The 27,575-nt window shown below is 38.7% G+C and overlaps 1 protein-coding gene across 3 annotated transcripts in view; it reads left to right on the top strand.

Annotated features, from left to right (window-relative positions):
* ZNF10 (zinc finger protein 10) overlaps positions 1-25,191 on the top strand; it is a 47,439-nt gene extending 22,248 nt beyond the window's left edge. For 2 of the 3 annotated variants that reach the window (XM_077159486.1, XM_077159485.1), the window contains exons 4-5: positions 1,470-1,565; positions 9,401-25,191. In XM_077159486.1, coding sequence (XP_077015601.1) covers positions 1,470-1,565; positions 9,401-10,863 — 1,559 coding nt within the window. In that variant the 3' untranslated portion in view covers positions 10,864-25,191. The remainder of the gene's footprint in view (positions 1-1,469; positions 1,566-9,400) is intronic. The other variant, XM_077159487.1, reaches the window with a different exon arrangement.
* Positions 25,192-27,575: the final 2,384 nt, after the last annotated feature.

The following is a 27,575-nucleotide window of genomic DNA, read 5'->3' as shown; positions in this document are numbered from 1 at the left end:
TAGCCCAAAAAAAATGCAAATTAAACCCACAATATACTAGTATGCATATTCCAAATGAATAAAATAAAAACCTCTGACGATACCAAGTGTTGGTGAGGAACTCTCACACTCTGCTGTATGTAAACTGTTACAATCTCTTTGTAAAACTCCTTGGAGGTATCTCCTAAAAATGGATATTCTCTATGACCCAACAGTTCCACTCTTAAATATGTACCCAACAGAAATACATACCTGTGTTCACCATATACAAATTGGAAACAACCTAAATGCATCAATAGCAGAATGGATAGAATAAAATGGTTATATCTTTTGTGGAATACTTACAGAATTAAAAATGAGCTACAGCTCTGTTAAAGAGTACATATGATTCTTACAAACATAATGAAGACATCAGACACAAAAGGGTCCATTTACATAAAATTCAAAAACAAACAAAATTGGGGGTACAAGGGTAGTTCATTGGTAGAATTCTCGTCTGCCATGCAGGAGACCCAGATTCAATTCCCAGTCCATGCACTTCCCCCCAAAACAAACAAACAAAAAAATTCAACAAAAGGTGCTGTAATAATGGTATACTCACGTGGAAAAATAATTGAAGTGTGACCCTGTCATACAGAATACAAAAAAACAAACAAGCAAAACTAATTCAGAGATCGGAATGTTGGTTATACTTGGGGAAGAGAAGGTAGTGACTTGGGATGGGCCCATGAGGTGGGTTCCTGGGGTTGGTAATGTAAATTTCTTGTGGATTCTGGTTACTGGTATGTTCCCTTTGGATAATTCATTGAGCCATGCACACATAATTTTCTTACTTTTTGGCATGTGTGTTATACTTCAACTCACAAATCCAATCAACTGATTAAAAAGTTTTTTCTGTTTAGTCCCAAAGCCAGATAGCATAATGGTTGGTGCAAGACTTTGGAATTACAGAGTCTTCATTCATATCCTGGATCTATTTCCTATCTCAGAAATCTTGGCCAAGTTACTAACTCTCTGAGCTTCAGTTTCTTTACCTGCAAAATAGGGTTAATCATGGTATCTCACTCATACTTATTGAGAGGATTTAATTCTTGCTTGCAGACAGTGAGTACTCAATAAATGAAAGCTTTTTTGGTTGTTCTTAGTGTTCTTTGTTGTATGGGCCAGGGGAATGATGGATAATATCCTGTGGCAGGGGAGGAGAAGGATGAGGATTGAGTCAAGAGAAATTTTCAAGGTGAGGAGTAGGGGAAAAGTTCAGAGATGATGCTAAGTTGCAGGAGAAACAGTGTGAAGGCCTGGTGTACTTCTGCTTTTAAAAAAAATTGTTTTAATTTGTTGAATTTTTAAATGCATATTTTGTTTGCTGCCTTTGCAGCCTCACCTTATCTTCCCTTCTTAGTCCCTTGGGACCAGAGATTGAATTTGGTGGCTGCTTTGCCTACTGCTCAGACCTCCCTTACTCTTGCCTGATTCTTTGTCTTTTACAGGGCATCGGCTTCCCAAACCGGACATGATCCTCCAGTTGGAGAAAGGAAAAGAGCCATGGCTGCTGGAGAAAGGAGTATACCGAGAGACATCTCCAGGTGAGAATGAGACAGGAATCGTCACTGGTAATACCTGGCTAACCCATGGGTTAGAACCCCTGGACCTTTTTTTCTGTGTAGTGGAGTTAATTTATTTGCTTTTTATTTCCTTAATACTATTGTACATTCTTGTCGTACTTCTACTTGTATTTAGAAACAAAGGGATCTTACTTCTTCATGAAAATTATCATTCTGTTAACGTGCTTGGTTTCGTCCCTGTTCATCGTACTTTCCTGATTTTTACCACTAACTCTAGCACCCAGTTCTCTCAGTCTTCACGGAATCATTTCTTATATCTTTGCATCTCTTTTCCTTTTCATTGTGGTCCATTCCCACAGCCTCAGTTCTGGTTTTCTGTGTAAAATCTGCACCAGGATTCTCATTACCTGCCTCGCTTCTGAGAATTTATTTTGGGGCCAATTAGAACACTGTGTCAAAGCGCTTGTAAATTCCACTTGGTTTCACTGTCCTTCCTTTCCAAGTCGCTGCTTTCCAACTACCATCCCCATGCCTGTTTTTTCTCACTGTGCTCTAGATCTGGATTTAATATTTCTTTGATTTATTGCCATTTCATTTTAATCTCAATATTTCTGAAATATATATGGCCTCGTTAACAACTCCTTTCCCCAACCTCTCTGTGTATACTGTCACTTGGAGAATCAGCTTCTAAAGTTTAAAAACTAGAAGTTTTTCATCCATCCTCTTCCCACACTTTCATTCTCTACAAGTGTTTTTTTTTTCTGGCTTATTTCCAAGCCAGATATTCTGACATCCTCATCTTTTCTTTGTCACCTTGGATACTGCTTTCTGAATCTCATACATCCAATAACCCATTTATGTCATGCAGAATGGATAGGACACTTGCCAGTGACCACATGCAGGGTTTTCCCTGCTTCTCAGGCTTTAAGTATAAAACCTGTCTGGATCTTACTGATCCACTAAGTTTCATCTTCTCTGTGAAACCTTATATGACTCATTGCATTAAGTACAGCTCCTTTCCTTTTCTGAGTTTCCACTTATTTTAAAACTCTAATACACAGCTTTGAAATATGATCATAAAATTGTTTTTGACTTTTAGTTTGGCTTTATAGGGGACTGTATCACATTCCTACCTCAAGGGCAGTACACTGTTAAAAAATGGAGTACTCAGTTGCTTTGGGGCCATGAAAAGTAGATTGTTCTTTTTTTCTTCTTTATTTGTTTAGTTCCATTTGTCTATTTGTTGATTCAGCAAGCTTTATGGATGTCTATTGACAATATAAGTATTCCAGAATAATAGACAATCATAAACTAGATTTAGCAATGTAAATTTTTTTCAGTTCATTGTCAAAAGAAATACTGAAATGCCACATGCTAAGTATTTCAGTTTGCTAAAGCTGCGGGAATGCGATATACCAGAAATGTATCCGTTTTTATAAAGGGGGTTTATTAAGTTACAGATTTATAGTTCCAAGGCAATGAAAATGCCCTAATTAAGGCACCAAGAAGAGGTTACCTTAATGCAAGGACGGTCCATGGGTTAGGAACACCTTTGTCAGTTGGGTACTCACATGGCTGGCGACTGCGTCTCCAGGTTCTGGCTTGCTTGACGTCTCGTGGCAGCGTCTGCTGGGCTCCAGGCATCCCCAGACATTCTTGTCTTTGTTCCTCTCGTGTCCATATCTGTCGGCTCTGCTGTGGAAGTTTCTGTCAACTCCCAGGCTTCTGTCATTTCCCTTGTTTGTGACTCTCTCCAAAATGTTTCCTCTTTGAAAGGATTTCAATAAGCTAATCAAGACCCAGCCAGAATGGGTGGAGCCACATCTCCATGTAATCAAAAGTTAATACTCACAATTGGGCGTGCCACAGCTCTGTGAAGATAATCTGATCAAATCCCAACCTACAATACTGAATATGGATTCAAGGAAATGGCTGCTTCTACAAGATCGGATCAGGATTAAACTATGGTTTTTCTAGGGTGTATAATACTTTCAAACTGGCATAAGTTCTAAGGCCTTAAAAATATCCAAACTAAGACTTCCCAGAGAAAGATATCTTGACTCTGAAGAAAGGGCCAGATGTCATCTGTTCTAGTTCACTAGCTGCCCGAATGCAATATACCAGAAATGGAATGGCTTTTATAAAGGGGAATTTAATAAGCTGCTGGTTTATGGTTCTAAGATTGTGAAATTGTCCCAATAAAGCAAATCTATAGAAATGTCCAATCTAAGGCATCCAGGGAAAGATGCCTTTATTCAAGAAGGCCAATAAAGTTCAGGGTTTCTCTCTCAAGTGGAAAGGCACATGGAGAACACGGCATCTACTAGCTTCCTCTCCAGGCCTCTTGTTTCATGAAGCTCCCCCAGGGCATTCTTCTGCCTCTCCAAAGATCACTGGCTGGTATACTCTGTCTCTCTCAGAATCTCAAGACTTTTCCAAAAATGCTTCCTCTTTTAAAGGATTCCAGTAAAGTAATCAAGACCCACCTAATATGGATGAAGACACTCTCCACCTAACCAGGTTTAATACCCACACTTGCTTGAGTCGCATCTCCAGGGAGATGATCTAATTGAAGTTTCCAGCATACAGTACTGAATAGGGATTAGTAGATTTGTAAATCCCAATGTCTTTACAAAATGGGATTTGGATTAAAATATGGCTTTTCTAGGGTACATAAATCCTTTCAAACCAGCACAGTGTCCAAGTTGGGAAGTAATGTGACTGGCATCTGAGGGCCCTGCTCCCTGTTTTTTAAAAAATATTTTTATTATAAACAACCAAGGAACATTCTTGACATACATTCTTGACATGGTTACAGTCAGTAGTGCACAATGTCATCATGTAGTTATGTATTCATCACCATGATCATTTTTTTGAAAATTTGCATCTCTGTAGCAAAAAAAGAAAAACTTATACATGTCATACACTTACCATTCCCTCTCGTTAACCACTAATATTTCCATCTACTCAATTTATTTTAACCTTTGTTCCCTCTATTATTTATTTCTTATCCATATTTTTTACTCACCTGTCCATACCGTAGATAAAGGAGCATCTGACTCAAGGTTTTAACAGTTACACAGTCACATTGCGAAAGCTGTATCATTATTCAGTCATCTTCAAGGAACATGGCTACTGGAACACAACTCTGCATTTTCAGGCAGTTCCCTCTAGCCACTCTAATAGACCAGAAACTAAAAAGGGTATATCTATATAATGCATAAGAATAACTTCCAGGATAATCTCTCGACTCTGAAATCTCTCAGCCACTAGCCCTTTATTTTGTCTCATTTCTCTCTTCCCTCTTTTGACCTAGAAGACTTTCTCAGTCCCTTGATGCTGAGTCCCAGTTAATTCTGGGATTTCTGTCCCACATTGCCAAGGAGGTTTACACCCCTGGGAGTCATGTCCCACATAGAGAGGGGGAGGGCAGTGTGTTTGCTTGCTATGTTGGCTGCTTATTCCTGGTCTCTTGCTTTGTGCTTCTGATTCCGGTGGCTTCCTCTCCAAGTGTCTGTGGGCTCTCACTTACCTTTTGTGTATTGGCTGCTCCCAGGTTCTGGCTTGCTTAGCATCTCATGGAAAGACTCATGCTGAGCTTTGCATCTCTAAACGTCTGTGTGTAGGTGTCTGCTTTCTGTATCAGCTATCCAACCATCTGTGTCAGCACTCCAGACATCTCTAAATGTTTGTGTGTGTGTTGATTCTGAGTTCTTTCTCTGTGAGCATGCTTAAAGACTCCAGTAAACTAATGAAGACCCAACTCGAATAAGTGGAATCACATATTCATTTAATCAAAAGTTAAACCCACAATTGGGAGTGTCACATCTCCATTAAAACAACCTAATCAACAGCTCCATGCTACAATATTGGATCAGCATTAAAAGAGCATGTCTGCCCCCACAAGATTGGATTAGGAGTAAAAGAATATGACTCTTTTCTGGGGTACATAACAGTTTCACACCAGTACAGAAAGACACGGCAAATTTTAAGGAAATCGACAAGGCTGTAGAGCTTAATTATAAACAAGTTGATAGCTTTAAAAATTCAAACGATGAGTTAGTTGATTAATAAGTGCCAAATAATTTGAAGGCAACATACTTAAGTGGTTATGTTAGGTGATACATTGAAGATTTTTAGAGTTTCAATAAATGTAAGTACCCTATTTATATGTTCACCACACTCCACTCAGAACTGTTCTGCATTAGTGCTCCTCATCACACATGTTCATTTCAGAACCTTCCAGTTGGCATTTGTAGTTTGAGAATCTTCTCCTTGGGATTCTCATGCCCTAGGGAGGTATGTGCTTCCTATTGAAAATCATTAAGATAGAAGAAGAAACTGGAAGTTAGAAAATCTATGAAAATAGATTTAGGACCTGGGGCAAGTGATTGTACAGAGAAGGCAGTTGCAGGCATTGCCTGACAAGAGTAGGGGATATTTGCCAGGTAAGAGTGGACCATCAGCCTGCTTGCATAGGAAAAGGGATCATTGTACATACAGCGTTATTTCTGGGTTCAGGGCCAAAGATTTTATCTGAAAGGCATTTAAGAACAAATGTGTGTTCATCACCAGGGGGAAAGCGTTCACAATAATATCCATGGGTAGCAAGAAGGACAAAGTTCAGGATAATATGTATAAGGGTCAGTGTTCTGAGTTCACATCCTGCAATGTTAGGTCCACGAGTTGCTAAATCTTGAGTCTCAGAACAAAGAAACTGAAATAGAAGACAGGAATAATCATAATTATTGTAAATATTACTGTTTCACCCATATACACTGCCAAAGACTTCGATGGACTCATGCCTTACATAATACCTAACATAAATATTGTCATTCCTGGATTACAGATATGCAAAAATGAGGTACAGAAATGTTTATAACATGTCTAAATTCTAAATTCACTATTAGCAGTGATTAAGGTAAAATTAGAACCTGTAGATATGTAACTTCTGTGCACGTGGCTCTATTCTCCCTATCATGTTCATATCTTTCTGAGAGATCTGTTGTGTCAGTCATCCATGCATTCTTTCAGGAGTGCTGTGGTGACGTAGATAAAAGGCTTTGCTTCATATACGGCTACAGTCATGGTGTAGGCATATTAACTTGGCAGCAGTGTCAAGAATGGATGTCAGGGGAAGAACCTGGAAACAAATAGACATGTTAGGATCTTATATGCTTAACGTTAAGTAGATATTAGGAGTCGAGTCCCTTTTGTGATATTTCCCTTTCTCCCACCCCTGCCAAATAATATCCTGATCCCATTTGTCATAGGTTTGTCCTCTGGTTTCCCCTTAATCCTTATGCTCCCTTTGTATACTATGTAGCATCTATCCTTTTTTTTTTTTTTTTAATATTTTTGTTGACAAAAATCATCACACACATACAGTCCATATAAGATGCACAATCAGTGGCCCACAGTACCGTTACACAGCTGTGCATTCCGTGCAAACCGTGATCATTTGCAGAACATTTGCATCAATGTAGAAAAAGAAACAAAAAGAAAAAAGAAAAAACTCATACATCCCACAGTCCTCACCCCTCCTTCTCAGTGACCACCAGTATTTCAATCCACCCAGTTCTTTTCAGCCCTTATCACTCCTATTATTTATTCATTCCCTATCCATATTTTTCCACTCATCTGTCTTCACCATGGATAAAAAGAGCATTAGACACAAGTTTTCACAATCACACAGTCACATTGTAAAAGCTATATCATCATACAATCACCTTCAAGAATCAAGGCTATCAGAACACAGCTCAACAGTTTCAGATACTTGTCTCCAGCTACTCCAATGCACCACAACCTAAAAAAGGACATCTATATAATGCATAAGAAATACTTCCAAGATGACCTCTCGACTCTGTTTGAAATTCTCAGCCACTGAAACTTTTGTCTCATTTCTCTCTTACCCTGGTCAAGAAGTGCTTTCTCAGTCCCAAGATGTTGGGTCCTGGCTTATCCCAGGAATCATGTCCCACATTGCCACTGGAGATCCACACCTCTGGGGATCATGTCCGATGTAGTAGGGAGGGTAGCAGCCTACCCACCGAGGTGGCCTAGAGAGAGAGGCCACATTTGAGCAACATAAAAGGTTCTCTGGGGGTGACTGTTAGGTATAATCACAAGTAGGCTTAGCCTGTTATCCACAGGAACAAGCCGTGTAGGGGCAAACCCCAGGATCAATGGCCTAGCCCACTGACGTGGTTGTTCCCACTGCCTGTGAGAACATCAGGAATTCTCCAGATGGAGAAGTTGAACATTTTCTCCTTTCTCTCATGCAAATATTTCTTTTTTTGTTGTTAAGGCAATAACTTGTTAACATGTATTTCAGATTTTCAAAAATTGCAAGTAAAAATGACTCATGATGCTTAGATCATTCCGTGAATTGACTCAGTTTTCCTATCTCTGTGCACAACAGAAAGCCCTAGAAAGATCCTCCATTGGGAATCACTTATGCCAGGGAGGGAGGAGCTGGGGTCAAGTCTGGGCTCACAGAGGTCCTCAATCTATGCCCCAGATTACTTCTGAGGCTTTAGGATCTTTTTTTTTTTAATTTTGTTTTGATAATATACAAACATACAAACATTTCATACATGATGTACAATCGATTAATACACACATAGTTATTTATTAATCACCATGATCATTTTTGAACATCTGCATTACTTCAGAAAAAGAAAGAAAAAAGAAAGCTCTCATACAGGCCATACCACTTACCGCTCCCTCTCATTAACCACTAAATTTCCATCTACTCAGTGTATTTTAACCTTTGTTACCCCTATTATTTGTTTTATTTTAACCATGTTTTTTACTCATCTATCCATACCATAGATAAAAGGCATCAGACACAAGGTTTTCACAATCACATAGTCATATTGTAAAAGCTAAATCATTATACAATTGTCTTCAAGAAACAGGGCTACTGGAACACAGCTCTACAGTTTTAGGCACTTCCCTCTAGCCACTCTAGTTCACCATAAACTAGAAAGAGGGTATCTATTTAATGCATAAGAATAACCTCCTGGATAACCTCTTGAATCTTTTTGAAATCTCTCAGCCACTGACCCTTTATTTTTTCTCATTTCTCTCTTCTCCCTTTTGGTTGAGAAGGTTTTCTCAATCCCTTGATGGCGGGTCCCATCTCATTCAGAGTTGTCTGCCCCACATTGCCAGGGAGATTTACACCCCTGGGAGTCATGTCCTATTCAGAGGAGGAGGACAGAGTTCACATGCTGTGTTGGCTTAGAGAGAGAGAGGCCACATCTGAGCAACAAAAGAGGTTCTCTGTGGGTGAATCTTGTGTCTCATTTTAAGTAGACTTAGCCTATCCTTTGCAGGAATAAGTTTCATAGGGATGAACCCCAAGATTGAGGGCTCGACTGATTGAATTGCTTGTCCCTTCTGCTTGCGAGAATATCAGAAATTCTCCAGATGGGGAAGTTGAATATTTTTCCCTCTCTCCCCTGGGGACTTTGCAAATGCTTCTTTATTCACTTCTCAAATTATTCTGAGATTGATTGAGTCATCACACCAACATGGGCAAACCAACAAATCTCATGCACTACCTAAGACTCCATGTACTTATGATGTTCAACTAAACCAACCATACAAGTTAAATTAGGTAATATGCCACCCAAAATATAAATCCTAAACCAAACAAACATCTCTCCCTTTGGTCTCACACAGAAGTTGATGTTTTAAAATACATCATCCTGTTTTTACTTGCTGTCAGGTTTACAAATCCATATTTGAAAACAGCTCTATATATGTCTTACATATTTTGTCTCTGCATACATCCCCCATGCTAACTTTAATACTTCTTTAATTATACAACATTTTTTCATTTCTTTCAGATTCAGAGACTGCAGTTAAAATTAAATCATCAGTTTCCAATAAGAGCACTTCTGAAGATAAACTGTCCTATGAAGTTAAAATGGAAAGAATGGCAAGGAATGATATCTGGTATTTGTCATTAGAAGAAGTATGGAAAGGTGAGGACCAGTTGGAAAAGTTTCAGGAAAACCAGGAGAGACATTTGAGGCAGGTGGCATTCACCCAAAAGAAAGTACTTACTCAGGACAGAATCTGTGAAAATAGTAAATATGGGGGAAACTGTCTTTTTCCTTCTCAGCTAGTACTTAGAGAGTATTTCCATAAGCATGATTCACACATTAAGAACTTAAAGCATGGTTTAGTTTTTAGTGGTCATCAGGAAAGCTATTCAAGTAACAGTAATGAATGCAGTCAAACCTTCTGTCAAAACATTCACCTTATTCAGTTTCCAAGACCTCAGACAGGAGAAAAACCCTACAAATACTCTGATAATGCTAACTCTCTTACTCATGGTACTTCCCTTGGTCTATCAAAGAGCATACATAGAGAGAAACCCTATGAATGTAAGGAATGTGGAAAATTCTTCAGCTGGCGCTCTAATCTTACCAGGCACCAGCTTATTCATACTGGAGAGAAACCCTATGGATGTAAAGAATGTGGAAAATCCTTCAGCCGGAGTTCTCACCTCATTGAGCATCAGAAGACTCATACTGGTGAGGAACCCTATGAATGTAAAGAATGTGGGAAATCTTTCAGCTGGTTCTCTCATCTTGTTACGCATCAGAGAACTCATACAGGAGACAAACTTTATACATGTAATCAGTGTGGGAAAGCATTTGTTCATAGCTCTAGGCTTATAAGGCATCAGAGAACTCATACTGGTGAGAAACCCTATGAATGTCCTGAATGTGGAAAATCTTTCAGGCAGAGCACACACCTTGTTCTGCATCAGAGAACTCATGTTAGAGTAAGGCCCTATGAATGTAATGAATGTGGGAAGTCTTATAGCCAGAGATCTCATCTTGTTGTGCATCATAGAATTCACACTGGACTGAAACCATTTGAGTGTAAAGATTGTGGAAAATGCTTTAGTCGAAGCTCTCACCTTTTTTCACATCAGAGAACCCATACTGGGGAAAAACCATATGAATGTCATGATTGTGGAAAATCCTTCAGCCAGAGTTCTGCCCTCATTGTGCACCAGAGAATTCATACTGGAGAGAAACCATATGAATGCTGTCAGTGTGGGAAAGCCTTCATCCGGAAGAATGATCTTATTAAGCATCAAAGGATTCATGTTGGAGAAGAGACATATAAATGTACTCAGTGTAGAATTATCTTTAGCCAGAGCTCTCCATTTATAGTACATCAAATAGCTCATACTGGAGAGCAGTTCTTAGCATGTAATCAGTGTGGGACAGTTCTTGTTAATAGCTCTAACCTTATTAGGTACCAGTCAAGTCATATTGGGGAAAACACTTAATGTGGAAAATTCTTCAAGCAGTTCTTAAGCAATAATGTTGCATCAGAGAACTCATTCTGGAAAGAAACTGTATAAGTAGAACCTATATAGAAATGCTTTCATCGTTACTACTTAGGAATGCTTTAATTGCTAACCCTATTGTGCACTAGAGAACAAGTCCTGAAGGAAAAAGAAACCTAAATATTACATTTCAGTATACAAATACATCAGATTTTCTTCTTTCCACAAATTTTCACAAAAATAATTGGCCAGGCAGCATTCTTTACCAAATACTAATGTTTGACTTTGAGAAGGAACTGTTAAGTAGGCAAGTTGTTGTTGAAATGACCCAGTTTTGTGACCTCCTTCAAAATGATAAGAAAGTTGTTCCTGAAAAATGTAAAAAAAAGAAAAAAATGGTATAGGTATTGCAACAGAAGAAAGTAGCATCCAGTGAGCTAGTAGGCCACTGTTGACTTGATGATCCCTCTCTTCTGAGACACTTAATAGTTTTTAATCTGTCTTCTGTGTCTGGTATAAACATTTTTCATAGCAGTTGGGAATATGCTTATAGTGTAAAGCAACTAGAGAACAACACATTTACACTACTGGTAGTGCCCTTTTAAAGATATATCTGCATGTTGGCAAGAAGTAAGAGTGCCTATAGATAAATGAACAGAATTGATTTGTTAGATAATGGGAGTATGGAGTTTCTTTTTTATAGATTACTCAGTGTTAAAATAATTTGTATGTGAAAAAATTTTAAATATTGAGAAGGGATATCCAGTTTCTCTATTCTCCCATCGAGGAATAGCCTGCTAGCAAACTTTCCAATGAATTCTAAGTTGTTAGATGGAATTCTTAGGTGTTAGTTGGTGTTCACTTTTTAGACATGGTGCTAAAGGTTCCTGAGAATATAAAATCATAGTAATTCTCTGGATACTGGGACCTAAAAGAGATGGTGGGCATTTAGGCAGGTCAGGGAGGGCTTCATTGGAGTGGGAACATTTCACCTGCACAGTATTGAGAGCAAGGTAATCCTTTCCAAGGCATCCTCTCCAAGGCAGTCTTCTTATCTTTTAAAGAAAACTGGTTAAGAACATAGACTTGCATTAGACTACCTAGGTTCAAATCCACCTCTGCTCCTTACTACCTTGGTGGTCTTAGGTTTATTTTGGTGATCTTAGGTATGTTATTTTCTTCTATGTGCCTAACCTATATAAAATAGCGATAATAATAGTACTTACCTCATAAGATTGTGGTGAATATTAAATGAGTAAATATATAAACAGCTTAGAATAGTGCCTGGGATATATTAAGTGCTTTATAGTTATTGAGCTGTGATTAGTAATATTTCCCCAGCCTAGCATGTGTCACTTAATTTAAACCTGGCTTGAGTACTCATAAGAACTCAGTTCTCACATCCCTGCCAGTCACACATATTTCCCTCCTTTTCCTAAATAAGTAGTTATCAACCTTTGGGAATCACAGACCTGCAGTAGGTACATGGATACATTTTCAAGGAACAATAAGCCACTTTTTCCATTGTATGCAAAATTGGTTTGAAGCAAGTTGTTCCCTACAAGAGAGGAAGATCCTGATCTTGAGATTCCCTGTAAGTCCAGGACCCCAAAAAGAGATTCAAGAAGAGGATCTATTTTATTTCTGTTTTGTTCTGTAAATTGATATCCTGTATGTAAAACTGACCATGATCGGCCATTTTCTAGCTGCTCAGTGATTGAATGTTAATTGATAAGTGACTTGTTGAAACCAACAAGACAGAGATCTTGATGTCTGTTGAGAACCAGAGGTGCATAAGAGACCCTCTAACTTGTACTCCTCATTGTACAATTGAGATAAGGTGAGTTGTCCCAGGTCTCACTTGAGAATTGGATTTCAGGTTCCTCAAATACTGCTTGTCTTCTCAATGCTTACATACCATTTGCATGCATAACATTCTGTCAGAAATAGTTTTCAGTATAGTGATTATACTTTCTGGGAGTAGATATGTAGCCCATTACTGGATACCTCTGTATTTCTGATGACTTTTGGCTCAGTTTCCTCAACTGCATTCTACTGGGAGTCTCCAGAAAAACAAGGTGATGGTGAAGTCCCTAATCCAAATCCTCCAGGGGAAGCAGGCTGATTGGAAATTCCAACAAGAGCAAATGCTGATGCTGAGGCAGAAATTCTAGCCTTCAATTCTGCTTTTTAAGCTGATTGGATGAAGACACTACCCATATTGCTGAGGTCAATTTCCATTGATTGTAGATGCAATCAACTGATTATGGATGCAAATCCTATCTACAAAATACCCTCACAGTTACTTAGGACATCATGTCCTAAGTAAGTTCACATAAGAAATTAACTATCACGGCCCATCCTTGTCAGCTTAAAATATATACACACCGTCTTAAATCATACTTATTCTTCAAATAAAGACAATAACATAGCCATACTTCTGCCCAATATGATGTACAACTGAAAATGGCCTAGTCTCTTCCCTAGAAGAGGACAGAAGTTCTTGGTGATAGAAACTCTTATCCTTGATATATTGTGACTTAAATACTATGACATAAAACTTTTTAATAAGGGGATTAGAGAGCAGAAAAAGAGTTTTTACACAGACACACAAAATTTCAGATCAAAGAAAGAAATTCTCATGAGTCACATTTCTCATTTCTGTATCTGGTCACATGGTCATAGCTGGTATTTGTATCTCTTTTCCACTCCCCATTCCATATTCCCTTTGTCTTCAGCAAGTACCTCAGCTGGTTGTGGTTCTTGGTCTGGGAAGTGACCTAAACTTTCATTCCTGAAGGGTTTAAGTCACTAGTTGTCCTGCATGGATTTGGTGGTAGTTTTCCATTGATTTTACTCACAGGTCATCGTAGTACTAAGAGGCTCCCGAGAGATTTCATGTATTCCAGATATATTCCTCTTTGCCTCCATTGTGTAGTTGCAGTCCAGTGGCAATCAGGATCAATCACCACAGCCAATACAGTACTTCTTTTCTTTGCCTGCTGATTCACAAAGGCATGGAGAATACAGAGAGGCTGTGTGGTGGTCTTAACTTCCAGTTTAATGGAATCATTGTCTCCTGGTAGAAGCACTTCTCCTTTTGAGACTAAGACCTGTAGACCAGCAGGGCTTAAGGTTGCAATGATAGGAAGAAAAAAATTTTGTAGTGGATCACTAGGGGTAGTTGTAAGTGGTGCCACTTCAATTTCTACCCCTTGATTCCTGGACCCCTGAATCTTGGCTGTGGGAAACATAGTACCTCAGAGTGAATGCTGATTTAGAGCGTATACAGGCTCTTGGAGGTAGATTAATGGGTATCTGCACTTTTCAGAATTACTGGTGACCTGTTGCTCAATTTCTTAAATTGTGTAATGGGCATACCACTAGAATCTACCTCATAGAGTTGTTGTATAAATTGAGATAATATGAGTGGAACACTGAAGAGTTCTGTATGTGTTGTTATCATCACAGTAAGGACCTAACTTGTAACATGGATAGAGATACATGTCTAGGGATGAAAATTGAAATGTTAGCTTTAATGGTATACAATTTGCGAATGAAAAATGGTATAATAGCATAATGGTTATATATGGCATATCCAAGTAATGGAACATTATGCAGACCTTAAAATTATGTAAACAGGAAGTTTGGTAACAAGGAAAATGTTGATGCTGTCATGTGTTATGAAAAAAGCATGATAAATAATTGTCAGCATGGAGTAAACTCAAATAAGTAAAATGCATTGTAAAAAACAAGTGAATTTTGATAAAAATGTCAGGCAACTTGTCAAAAGATTAATAGTGGTTAACCTACATATTAAAAGAATTAAGAGTTTTCTTTTTTTTTTTTTAACTTTTCTATTTTTACCAAAGTTTCCTCAAAGAATATATGTCATTTTTGTAATCAGGAAAACAATCTCTTAAGTGAAGGAAGCTTTTCTCATCAAAAATTCAAATCTTAAAAAAAAACAAACCAGAAAACTAGAACTAAGGGGATTTATCACGGTTGCAGAATATACGGTCAATATACAAAAGCTGTTTTTACCTCTATGTATTAGCATCATTTCAATTAGAAAATGAAATCAGCGATGAGATTCCATTTACAATGGCGTACCAAAACGTGAAAGACTTATAAATACACTGATTGAAATATGTGCAAGATCTATACACTGACAACTACAAAACGTTGCTATAAGAAATTAAAGAACATGTCTTAGTTGGCCAGGTTACTCTGACAGAGACCACACAGCTTCCAAGGCTGGAAGTCCAAATCAAGGTGTCAGCAAGGCCGTGCTTGCTCTCAGCGTCAGTAGTGTTCTGGTGCTGCCTTACGGCTGTCCTCGGGGTTCCTTGGCTCGCATCTCTGCCCCAGTCACATGAAGATCTCTTGCTCATGTGTCTGTTCTTTCTAGTTTTCACTGACTTTTAGCTTCTCTGTGTGGCCTTCTCTGACTGACTACTTCTGAGTTCCTTCTTTTTATAAGGTCTCCAGCAGTATGATTAAAACCTACTCTGACTCAGTTGGCCACACCTAAGAGTGATATCTTTACAAGGCACTGTTTACAATGGCTTCACACCAATAAGAATGCAGATTCAGATTAAGTAGTTTTCAAAAAGAATAAAGTTGGGGAAATTCTGCCATATGATATTAAAGTTTACTTTAAAACTGTACTAATGGCAGGCAATGGTGGCTCAGCAGGCAGGAATGCTTGCCTGTGATGCCAGAGGACCCGAGTTCAATTCCCGGTTCCTACCCATGTAAAAAAACAAAACAAAAACTGTACTAATAAATGTGGTGATATTTTTGTGAGTCTAAATGCAAATCAATGAAACAGGATAGAGTCTAGAAATTGACCTATACTTATATTGTTAACTCATTTTCAACAAAGTGCCAAAATGATTCAGTGAGGAAGGAATAGTCTTTTCAACAAATGGTGTATTTAAAAAATCTAGATATTTGTATGGGGGGGGGACTTTGAGCCTTACCTCACACTATATTCAAATAAGAACTCAAAATGCATCACTAAATATAAAAGCTAAAGTACTAAAATATCTAAAAGAAAACAGGAGAAAATCTTTATGATCCTGGGCTAGGCAAAATTTTCTTAGACTTCAAATTTAAAGTCATTCACGGAGGGCAACTCATGCCATTCTGGGCAGGGACACAGAAGGCCCCTCCCACCTACTGCTTCCTGAAACAACCTTTTGCAACCTAGAAACCAGCGGCCCTGGGTGTAGCTGAAGGGAGTTGCTCTTTCTGTGCTCCTTAGGACAGTACAAAAATGTCAAGTGTGAGAGAGAGATACTGGGAATGCGTCTGTGTGTTGTCATTGGACTCCCGACCTCAGGTCTTTTCTCAAACCGGGAAGATGGACTCCAAAGAAACAAGGCTTCCTCCTCCCTTTGGAATCTGTTCACCTTTTTCCCTGATAAAGTGAAAACCAGCAGCTTCCAGCTTGCTCAAAAAAGGACTCAGGCTTTATATATATGGGAAGAAGAAAAGAAGAAAGGGAAACGAGGCCCTTTAAGTCAGGAAGGCAGAGACTTAATTCCAGGAAAATTCACATGCAAGTCTAATTATCAGCTGACACTTAAACTTGCTATTTAAGAAGTGGAAGGGACCCATTTCTGACTGAGAGCTTAACTTGAACCAAAGACTGGCCGTTAGTTCACATTCTCCCAACACTGGTTCTTTGCACGCAGATTTGTCTCTGAAATCAGAGTTGCTGGGACATGTTGAAGAGAAAAATATTTTTGAAGGGGACAACAACACAATATTAGGTCCCTTTACTAACTTTTAGTAAGATACCATTTGTGTTTGTTTGAAAGCTGCCACAATGTAATATACCAGAAACAGATTGGCGTTTAAAAAGGGAATTTATTAAGCTGCAAGTTTACAGTTCTAAGGCTGTGAAAATGTCCATATAAGGAAACAATAAGAGATTTTCTTTACTCAAGAAATGCCAGTGATGTTTGAGGTTTCTTCTCATCTGGGAGGGCACATGGTGACATCTAGCTTTCCTGTCTTCTTGTTTCATGAAGCTTCTCTGGGGGTGTTTTCCTTCTTCATCTCCAAAAGTCTCTGGCTGTCTGGACTCTGTTGGTTCTGGTTGCTCTAAAGCTTTTTCCAAAGTGGTTCCCTCTTAAAGGGCTCCAGTAAGCAACCCCACTTTGAATGGGTGTAGACACATCTCCATGTAAACCATCCTATCAAAAGTTATCACCCCAAATTGGGTGGTCACATCTCCATGGAAACAATCGAAAAGCTCCCAGCCAGCAATATTGACTGAGGATGAAAGGACATGGCTTTTCTGGGATAAATAATAGCACTGGCACACCATTCTCAAAGTAAATGCACTTCTTTAAACAGTGGCATAGTTACAACCATTAAGCCCTTAACATTTCTTCTGGGAAATTGAGCTATAGCTTTTACAATCTGCCTGTTCAATATGGGAATGGATTTTAAGGAGAATAGCATAGTCAATCCTCTACCTCCAAAGAGTGGATTACAACATTCACTCCTTGATAAAGAGCACACCTATTTATTAAAAGGAAAATAATAAATTGTGCATATCGGAATTTAAAACTTCACCTCCATGAAGGACACCATCAAGAGCATAAGGTAAGTCACAAACTAGGAGTAAATATTCACAATACGTACATCTGACAAAGGATTTGTACCTAGAATATATAAAGAACCTTTACAACTCAATAGTAAGCAAACCAATAAAAAAGTTGAAAAGATTTTGATAGATGCTTCATAAAAGAAGATATACAAATGGCTAGTAAGCATATGAAAGTTTGTTCAGTGTCACATCATTAGGGAATTTCAAGTCGAAACCTCTTTACATACATTAGGATGACTAAAATAAAGAAGATGCAAACAAGTCTTGACAAGGATGAGGAGCAATCAGAACCCTCTTACATTTCTGATGGGATTGTAAAATGGTGCAGCCATGTTGGAAAACGTTTGGCAGTTCTGAAAATGTTAAACAGATTTACCACATGACCCAGGAGAATTGAAAACTTACGTCCACACAAAACCATGTAAATGTATGGTCTTAGCTATATCTAAAGTAGCCCAAACTAGAATGGACACAATGTAATAAGTACAAATGGTGTTTATAATCCACTACATATGCATGGCAGACAAAGTGTAGTATATCCATATAACAGAATCCATGCACTGAAAAGTAAACATACATCCAACAGCATCGGAAAAAAACAATGCAAAAGAGTACATACGATATGGTTCCACTAAAAATTACAGGAAATGCATGCTAATGTATATTGATGGAAGTTCAGGACTTTCCTGGGGTTGGGAGAGAGACTGTAAAGAGGACCATAAGGGAACAAGTAAGAGTTGTGGAACTGTTCTGTATCTTGATTATGGTAGCGGTTACATGACTATGCAACTGTCAAATTCATCAAAATATCCTTTAATTGATCCAGTTGTATGTAAACTGTGCCACAGTAAATACGTTTTTAATTGTCAGAAAATCAGGGATTCCTGGAAAATGAGGAAATCTGCAGCTCTAAGTGTTGGTGGTAATAGTAATTGATGGTTTTAACAACTTGTCTCCATTTATCGGCAATTTAATATTAAGTAGCCGGCATGCTAAGCCCTTTAATGCGATGGATTATTTTATACTGAAGACAACCCTATAGAATAATAATATTTTCCCCTACGCTGTAGTTAAGAAAACTAGGGTATGGAATTTTAAGTAACTTGCCTAAATTTACGTAGCTAGTAAATGGTGGAACTTTATTTCAAAAGTGACTACCTAGCAAGTTTGTATCAGAAATCAAGTGAGATAATACCTGGCAAACAGTAGGGGGTTCTTATAAGATAAGCTATTATAATATTAAAAAATATGTACTACCATTATTGTGCTTAGTTATGTCCAGACACCTTTCCACTTAGGCCTCTTCCTCAGCCACTGTCCTCCATCTTTATATTGTCATTGTAATGATGATAATGATGCCAGATAGTAAAGATTACATGGCTAGTAAGTGGAAAATTAGAATCTTGAAGGAAAGAAATAAATTATGTTAAATGTGTGAGTCACAGGCACGATCTCATTTAATTTTCACGATAATTCTTTTGTGTGTATTGCTTTCTTCTATTTTTTGAGTCCAAAGTGATCTCATCCACGGTTGCTCAATAAGAAGTGAAGAAACTGGCATTCAAAGCCAAATCACTGACTCCAATATCCGTATTCTTTCTGCTACTCCCTTCTGCCTCCATACATGGTGAAGGATATTGGCCTTTTCCTGAGGGTAATAGAGAACTGTGGAAGAGTTAAAGCCAGGCCGTGGCATCATCAGTCCTAATACCACAGACATATAGGAAAGTATTTTCTTTATTATTATCCATGAAGCAAGTATACATTGATTATGTGCTGATTATTTGTCTAGCCTTGCCTAGACATAGGATTACAATCTCAGAATGAATCATGCACATTCACTTTTATTTTCTGGAAACCCTAGCAGCTTTATTTGCAGAACAACAGGCATTCAGTCACCAGCCTTTCTTACCCAATCTTGATATAAGGCTACTGCAGTAATATAGCAAAGCACACAGCAAGATTATCTGGTTAATTAGAGCTCTCCTGTCACCCTACTTAGCCACTATGTCCGTCACAGTGATAACGACCAGGGCACAACCATATTCTTAGTCAAGACTTTAAATGTTTTTATGTGTGTAGATATCCTATATCTCTTCTCTACACTCTACTCTCACCTTCAAAGGAGAGTTTTGACTTTTCTAGTCTGATACCCAAGTTTGTGGTGCAAATTAGAAAAAATAATTAGAAATTGGCAAGGAGAGGGTATAAATTTTGGTTTGTTGGTCAAACACAGGCTTTCTCTGCTTTGGAGAATGTAGATAATGGGTGAAGAAAATAGAAAACTTTAAAGTTATAGCAATTCGATTAATTAACTAAAATGTTAAGAAAGGGGAATAGAAGAGAGGAAGAGAAAGTCTGTGCAAACCCCAGTGCTAAGGAAGGTTTGGATGCTTTGGAGAATTCAAGGCATTAATGCATCTAGGGGTGTAAGAGAATTGGGGAGAAGGTGAAAAGGTACTTGAAGAAGGATTGCTGTAGTTACAAATTGAGTTTCCTTTAGTGTTCTTTGAGAATTATAAATGAGGTTTGGAATTCTGTTAGATTCTATACAAGATTTCTTTGAAAGTGATTCTGAGGAAGGGAATAGTTCAAGTGTGGCTTGTCACCTTTACCTTTGACCCACGAACAAGCCTGGTGCTCAGAATGCGTTAGCCTGGTTTCTTGGGTAGGACATGAGAACCCCCTTCCTAGGGTGTCTTGACACAGAAGGCATCTCATAGCAGATAGTGGTCTGTCAGCACATGTAAGCATTCACAGGAACTATGTAGTAAGTCTGCATTTTATGGCACCTGGCCCACCCCCACTGCTGTATCTGTTCCTGTTGAGGAGGGAGTTGGGTCCCTGTAGCACACATGAGAAAGAGGTGTGTAGTGACCAGCTCCTTGCATCTGCTGCACAGTGAGGCACACTGGCTGTGGAGACTGATTCCCACCATTGAAGCTGGTCTTTCTTGGTCTCTTTTCTATGTGAGTAAAGCATTGTTCATCCAGTGTCTGTGTGAATCATGCTTTTGTTGGTGACCTTGACACCTGCAAACCATTGACATCCCAGGGCTTTTTCTCCTGGTTATACAATGACAGGCATTGTTATGTTCTGTGCTACCTTCCCTGCAGTGGGCTCCTCCATGCACAGACTGGCTTTATGGGGCTGACAGTGTGTGCTTTGGTAACATGTTACCATTCAGAATCTTAGACCTAATAGGTATTAAGCAGACATGGCTCAGATTAAAATTAACAATCAAAAAGTTAATTTTCACCATAACTTCCTGTTGGACTAATTAAAATTGTGATCGTTTGAAGTTGTATGCTCTTAAAAATGTGTTCTTAAACTTAATCCATTCCTGTGGGTGTGAATCCACTGTAAGTAGGACATTGTAGGTAAGCTACTGCAGTTAAGGTGTGCCACACATTCAAGCAGCATGGGCCTTAATCCTTTTCCTTGAGTCCTGTATAAATGGAATGAATTCAGAGAGAGAGGGGAAGTGACGGAATCAAGAAGCTGAAATCAGCAAAATCTTAAGAGAAGGGAGAGATCGACAGACACCACCATATGTCTTCCCATAAGTACTGGTTTGCTAAAGCTGTCAGAACGCAATATATCAGAAATGGAACAGCTTTTATAAAGAGAATTTATTACATTGCAAGTTTATAGTTCTAAGGCCATACAAATGTCCCAGTTAAGGCACCAACAAGAAGTTACCTTCATTCAAGGAAGGCTGATGCCATCTGGAACACCTCTGACACCTGGGGAGGCATGTGGCTGGTACCTGCTGCTCCTTGTTCCTGGTTCTGTTGCTTCGAGCTTCTGATACCAGTAGTTTCCTTTCTAAACATCTGTGGGCCTTCACTTAGTTCCTCCAGGACACAACTGGGTTCTGGCTTGTTTAGTTTCTCATGGGAAGACACATGGTGATGTCTGCTGGGCTCGGCCTGTGCGTAGGCATGTGCCCTCTCTGTCAACACTCCAAGCATCTCTAAACATCTGTATTTCTGTCAGCACTAAAGGAACTGTTCTCCAAGCGTCTCTGTGTGAGATATCTCTGAAGAGTTTCCCCTTTTAAAGAATTCCAGTAAATTAATCAGGACCCACTCTGAATGAGTAATGTCACATCTCCATCTAATCAAAAGGCCACACCCACAATTGACAGTGTCACGTCTCCTTAGAGGTAATCTAATCAGTAGTTTCCACCCTACAATATTGAATGAAGATTGAAAGAAATGACTTCCCCCACAAGATTGGATCAGTATTCAAACATGGCTTTTGGGGGTACATAATAGTTTCAAACTGGCACATCATGTGACAGAGTAGCCAAGGTTTGCAGACAGCCAGTCTTCAGGAAGAAGGCACCACCTTAATGATGCCTTGATTTGGACATTTTCCAGACATCAAAATCTTGAGCAAGTCAATTCCCATTGTTTAACTGAGCCCATTTCATGTTACTTCTTTGCGCAGCCTAGGAAACTAAAGCAAAAGTCAAAACTGAAGGGTTCTTCGGTGCACTCAAATGGCCAATCCCAGAGACATTGGGGTTTCAGTGAGAGTAAAGTGCATAGCAGGAGATCAAGTGGCCTGTTGGCCTAAAATTCTCTCCCCCTGAGCTGCAGAAATCTGATAGTTTTGTAGTACCAAAAAGTGGGGAGGCCTGAGGATAATGAGCATAATGGCTCAAGATGAACTAATTATTGAGCATATCCAGATTGAGTACATGCTAGCTGTGTCTACTAGGATAGGTTAGGAATTGTGGAGGATTAGTTCTGAGCTGATTAAGTTCCTTCATTAATAAACATTGGGGGCTTCCTTTGTGATCATAAGACTATAAAATTGTAAAACAGGATAAGAGGGTACAATTGGGGCCAGTCACAAGGTTTTTACAATCACACAATAAGGGCTGTATCGTTACACAATCATTATCAAACATCAAGGCAGCTGGGCCACATTTCAGCAACCTCAGGCCATTTTACAATAAATGAGAATGTAAGAAAAGCCTCTATATAATGATTCTGTAATTATAATTATTTGCTAATTCTTAGCTCTTGGCTACAATAGAATCTACTAAAGCACTGCTTGCGATACTCAACTTTGTATGTCTGCCATATCCGCCAATGTCAGATTATAGTTATAATAAAGAGAACTTTTAATCTTTCTTCCTCCTCACTGTACCCATCCCTGTCTTCTGATTCCCTCTCTGATCCTACACCAGTCAGGAGAAGCAAATAAAAGTGTCCAAGAAGGAAAAGGAGCAACTTGAGGAATATAATGGAGCACTTCACCATACTCCCTTTCTTCTCTTCAGGCTTCCAAGCCTGGAAGAAGTCTAAGAGTATGGGAAGGAGTAATGGGTGGAGATAACTACAGCTTTAATTTAGGAAAGACAGGTTTTGAAAAAATTATTTATTTTTATTGATATTATATATTCACATACCACATGATTATGTGGTGTACAATCAGTGTACTGATTGTGGTGTACAAACAGTGTACCAAAGTGTACAATCAGTACTTCACAATATCATCATAGCTGTGCATTTATCATCACAACCGACTTATTTTCTAGTCTTTTTTTTAATACCTAAAAAAGAGACTGTTTGTTAATACCTGACGCTATGGGACTTGCCTGAGATTTCACCCAAAGAATGAAGAACAGTAAATCAACAAAGCAATCAAAGGAGCACTGGTGAGGAAGAATGTTGTTTACTTTTTGCTTCCAATTTACTCAGTTGAAAGTTTATATATGAACTAGTTTAAGAGAGAAGGAAGAAGAGAAATGGAAGAAGATAAGTTGGGTGAGGGGAAAAAAAGAAGTGGAAATACGTTGGGAAGAATGAACAGGAAGATGTTGCCTATCTTTCTACATTCTTTTTCTCCTCAGCCATGTTTTTTTATAATATTCCCTTACCTGAAATGCCTAGCTGCTCTTCTCCCTTTACCAGGCTAATTTATATTATCCTCGAATCCCTGTTTAGATTCAGCCTCCTCCAAAATTGATACTTAACGTTGTAGGTACATAGCAACTACTTTAAATTGCACATATTTCATTGGAATGGGAAGGTGAATCCATTACTTCCTCCTCACATGACTTTGAACTTGGAACACTTTTTAAAATTGTTGAAGGATTATTAACATACCATAAAGTATACAGATCTTAGGTGTTCAGTTCAATGAGTTTCGACAGTTATATATACCTCTGTGACCGAAGTCAAGATAGATTGTTTCCATCACCCCACAGTTACTTATGCCCTGTTCCAGTCAATTATCTCTCCCACTCCAGGAAACTACTTTCTATGTCTGTAATTACAGATTCATTTGGGATGTTCTTGGATTGCATACAAATGGAATCATATAGCCTGTGCTCTTTTGTGCTTAGCTTATTTGATTTAGCGTAATGCTTTTGTGATTAAACCATGTAGTTGCTTCTATCAGTGGTTTGTTTTATTTATTACTGAGTAGTATTCCATTCTTGAATATAGTTGTTTGAGTTTGCTTAAACTGCTGGAGTGCATTATACGAGGAATGGTTTGACTTTTTCAATGGAGTTTTATTAGATTACAAATGTACAGTTCTAAGGCCATGAAAATGTCCAACTAAGGCTTCAAGAGGAAGATACCTTCTCTGAGGAAAGGCTGCTGGCATCTGGGGTTCCTCTGTCACATGGGAAGGTGCTTCTCTCCTGGTTCTGGCTTCAGTGACTGTCTCTAAATGTCTCTTGGTGTTTTTCTCTCACTCAGCTTCTCTAAGCTGTCTGAGTTCTGTCTGTCTTTTATTCTCTCATAGAAAACTCCAGCAAGAGGATTAAGAATGGGCTGGGTCACATCTCCATGAAAACAACCGAATCAAAAGGTCCCACCCAACAATAGGTCTGTCCCACAGGGATGGATTAGGAAAACTTGGCCTTTTATAGGGTACATAACAGCTTTAAAACAGCACAATAGTATAATCCATCTGATTTCTCATTGATAGATAACTGGGAGTTTTTTTTTTTTAAACTACTACTTAAGGGTACCATAAACATTCATTTACAAGTTTTTGGAACTGTAGTTTTTCGTTTTTCTTTGATGTATACCTAAAAGTGGAATTGTTAGAAGTATGTTTAACATTTTAAGAAATGAACAAACAATTGTCTAAAGTTGTATCATTTTACATTCCCATGAGGAATGTAAGTAAGCTGTATGGCTTCATATGCTAACCTACACTTAGATAAAATCCCATTGTCCTTAGTATTGCTTATTCTAACGAGTGTGAAGTGGTATCTCACTGTAACTTTAATTTGCATTTACCTGATGACAAAAGACATTAAGCACACTTTTCATATATTTATTGGCCATTCATATATCTTCTTTTGTAAAGTGTCTATTCAAATCTTGCATTTTCAAGGAAGTTGTGATATTTTTATTGATTGCTTATTGAAAAGAAAAAACAACTTTTATTCCCTCATATAAGATACTATCAACATCAAGGCAAGACCCTCCACCAGCGAAAAGATTATGATTCACTGCAGGCTCAGGTTATGGTTGGCATTTTTTAACAATAAAATTTTTTTAAATATGTACTTTTTAGAGAGATGCTATTGCACATTTAATATAATGCAGTATATTATAGACATGACTTTTTTTTTACCACACCCCTTACCCCTCGCTTTCATTTACCACTAGCATTTCAAACTAAATTTATTTTAACATTTGTTCCCCCTATTATTTATTTTTATTCCATATGTTCTACTCTTCTGTTGATGTAGTAGCTAAAAGGAGCATCAGATACAAGGTTTTCACATTCACAGAGTCTCATTGTGAAAGCTATAGCATTGTTCAATCATCATCAAGAAACATGGCTACTGGAACACAGCTCTACATTTTCAGGCAGTTCCCTCCAGCCTCTCCACTACATCTTGAACAACAAGGTGATATCTACTTAATACATAAGAATAACCTCCAGGATAACCTCTCGACTCTGTTTGGAATCTCTCAGCCAATAACACTTAGTCTCATTTCACTCTTCCCCCTTAGGTCGAGAAAGTTCTCTCAATCCCTTGATGTTAATTCTCAACTCATTCTAGGTTTTTTCTCAGTCCCTTGATGCTGAGTCTCAGCTCATTCCAGGATTTCTGTCCCACGTTGCCAGGAAGGTCCACACCCCTGGGAGTCATGTCGCACGCAGAGAGGGGGAGGGTGGTGAGACTGCTCGATAGACATGGCTTTTGTATGCACTGGTGGTTTTGTTTGCAAGCTGCCAGAATGTCATATACCAGAACTTGAATGGCTTTTAAAAAGGGAAATTTAATAAATTACACATTTACAGTTGTAAACCTATAAAATATCCAAACTAAGTCATCCAGGGAAAGATTCTTTAATTCAAGTTAGGTTGATTGCTACATAGTGCCTCAGTCAGTTGGGAAGTGATGTGGTGGCATCTGCTGGTCCCTTGCTCCTGAGCATCATTGCTTTCTGTCTCTGTTAGTATTTGATTTCCTCACTTTGCTTCTTTAGGGCTGGCTTCATCTCTTGGCTTCCCTTGGCTCTGTCCAGGTTCTGGCTTGCTTAATATCTCATGGCGTTGTCTGCTGGGCTCCACTTATCTCCAAATATCCATGTCTCTGTTCTCCAAGTGTCAGCATCTGTGTCAGCTCTCTCTGTCAGCTCTGCTTTATTGGCTCTGAGCTCTCTCCAAAATGTTTCCTCTTTTAAAGGACTCCAGTAAACTAATCAAGACCCACCTGGAATGGGTGGGGTCACATCTCCATCGAATTTGAGGTTACACCCACATTTGGGCATGCCACATCTCTGGAGATAATCTAACCAAAAGTTTCTGCCCTACAGTATTGAATTAGGATTAAAAGAAATGGCTGCCCCCGCAAGACAATCAGGATTAAAACATGGCTTTTCTGGGTTACATGATATTTTCAAACCAGCACAACTGGGAAACAAAAACTTTATGTGACTCATTTAATTGTGATATCCACTTTAATGCAGAGTTCTGGAATCAAATTCACAATCGTTGAGGTATGCCTGTATTTAAGTCAGTGATCCATTTGGAGTTCCTTTTTGTATGTAGTGTGAGGGTCTCTGTTCATTCCTTTGCATGTGGATATCTAGTTTTCCAAGTACAATTTGTTGAAGCTACGTTTCTTTTTCTATTGTGCAAACGTGACTTCCTTGTCAGAAGTCAGTTGGCCATAAGTGTGTGTTCTAGTTTGCTAGCTGCTGGAATGCGATATACCAGAAACAGAATGGCTTTTAAGAAGGGGGAATTTGGTAAGTAGCTAGTTTACTGTTCTAAGGCTGAGAAAATGTCCCAACTAAAACAAGTCTATAGAAATGTCCAATCAAAGGCATCCATCCAGGGAAAGATACCTTGGTTCAAGAAGGCTGATGAAGTTCAGGGTTTCTCTCTCAAGTGAGAAGGCATATGGCGAACACAGTCAGGCCTTCTCTCTCAGCTGGAAGGGCACATGGCGAACACGACGTCATCTGCTAGCTTTCTCTCCTGGCTTCCGGTTTCATGAAGCTCCCTGGGAGGCATTTTCCTTCTTCATCTCCAAAGGTCACTGGCTGGTAAACGCTCTTCTTTTCGTGGCTATGTTGTTCTCTGCTCTCTCAGAAATCTCCTTCATTCTCCAAAATGTTTCTTCTTTTATAGGACTCCAGAAACTTATCAAGACCCCCCCAAATGGGTGGAGACATGTCACCTAATCCACCTTAACAACCACTCTTGATTAAATCACATCTCCGGGGAGATGATCTAATTACAGTTTCAAACACACAATGCTGAATAGGGATTAGAAGAAACAGCTGCCTTTACAAAATGGGATTAGTATTAAAACATGGCTTTTCTAGGGTTCATACATCATTTCAAACCAGCACAGTGTGGATTTATTTCTGTGCCCTAAAATCTGTTCCATTGTCTATATGTCTCCCTCTTATGCCAGTACCACACTGTTTTGATCATTGTAATTTTGTAATAAGTTTTGAAATCCATAAATGTGATTCCTCCAACTTCAATCTTATTTTTCAAGATTGCTTTTGCTATTTGGGATCCTTTGTCCTTCTGTATAAATTTGATGATTGACTTTTCCATTTCTGCCAAGAAGACTGTT

This window comes from Tamandua tetradactyla, chromosome 5 (assembly GCF_023851605.1).
Source record: "Tamandua tetradactyla isolate mTamTet1 chromosome 5, mTamTet1.pri, whole genome shotgun sequence".
NCBI lineage: Eukaryota > Metazoa > Chordata > Mammalia > Pilosa > Myrmecophagidae > Tamandua > Tamandua tetradactyla.
This window is presented reverse-complemented; position numbering and strand designations above follow the sequence as displayed.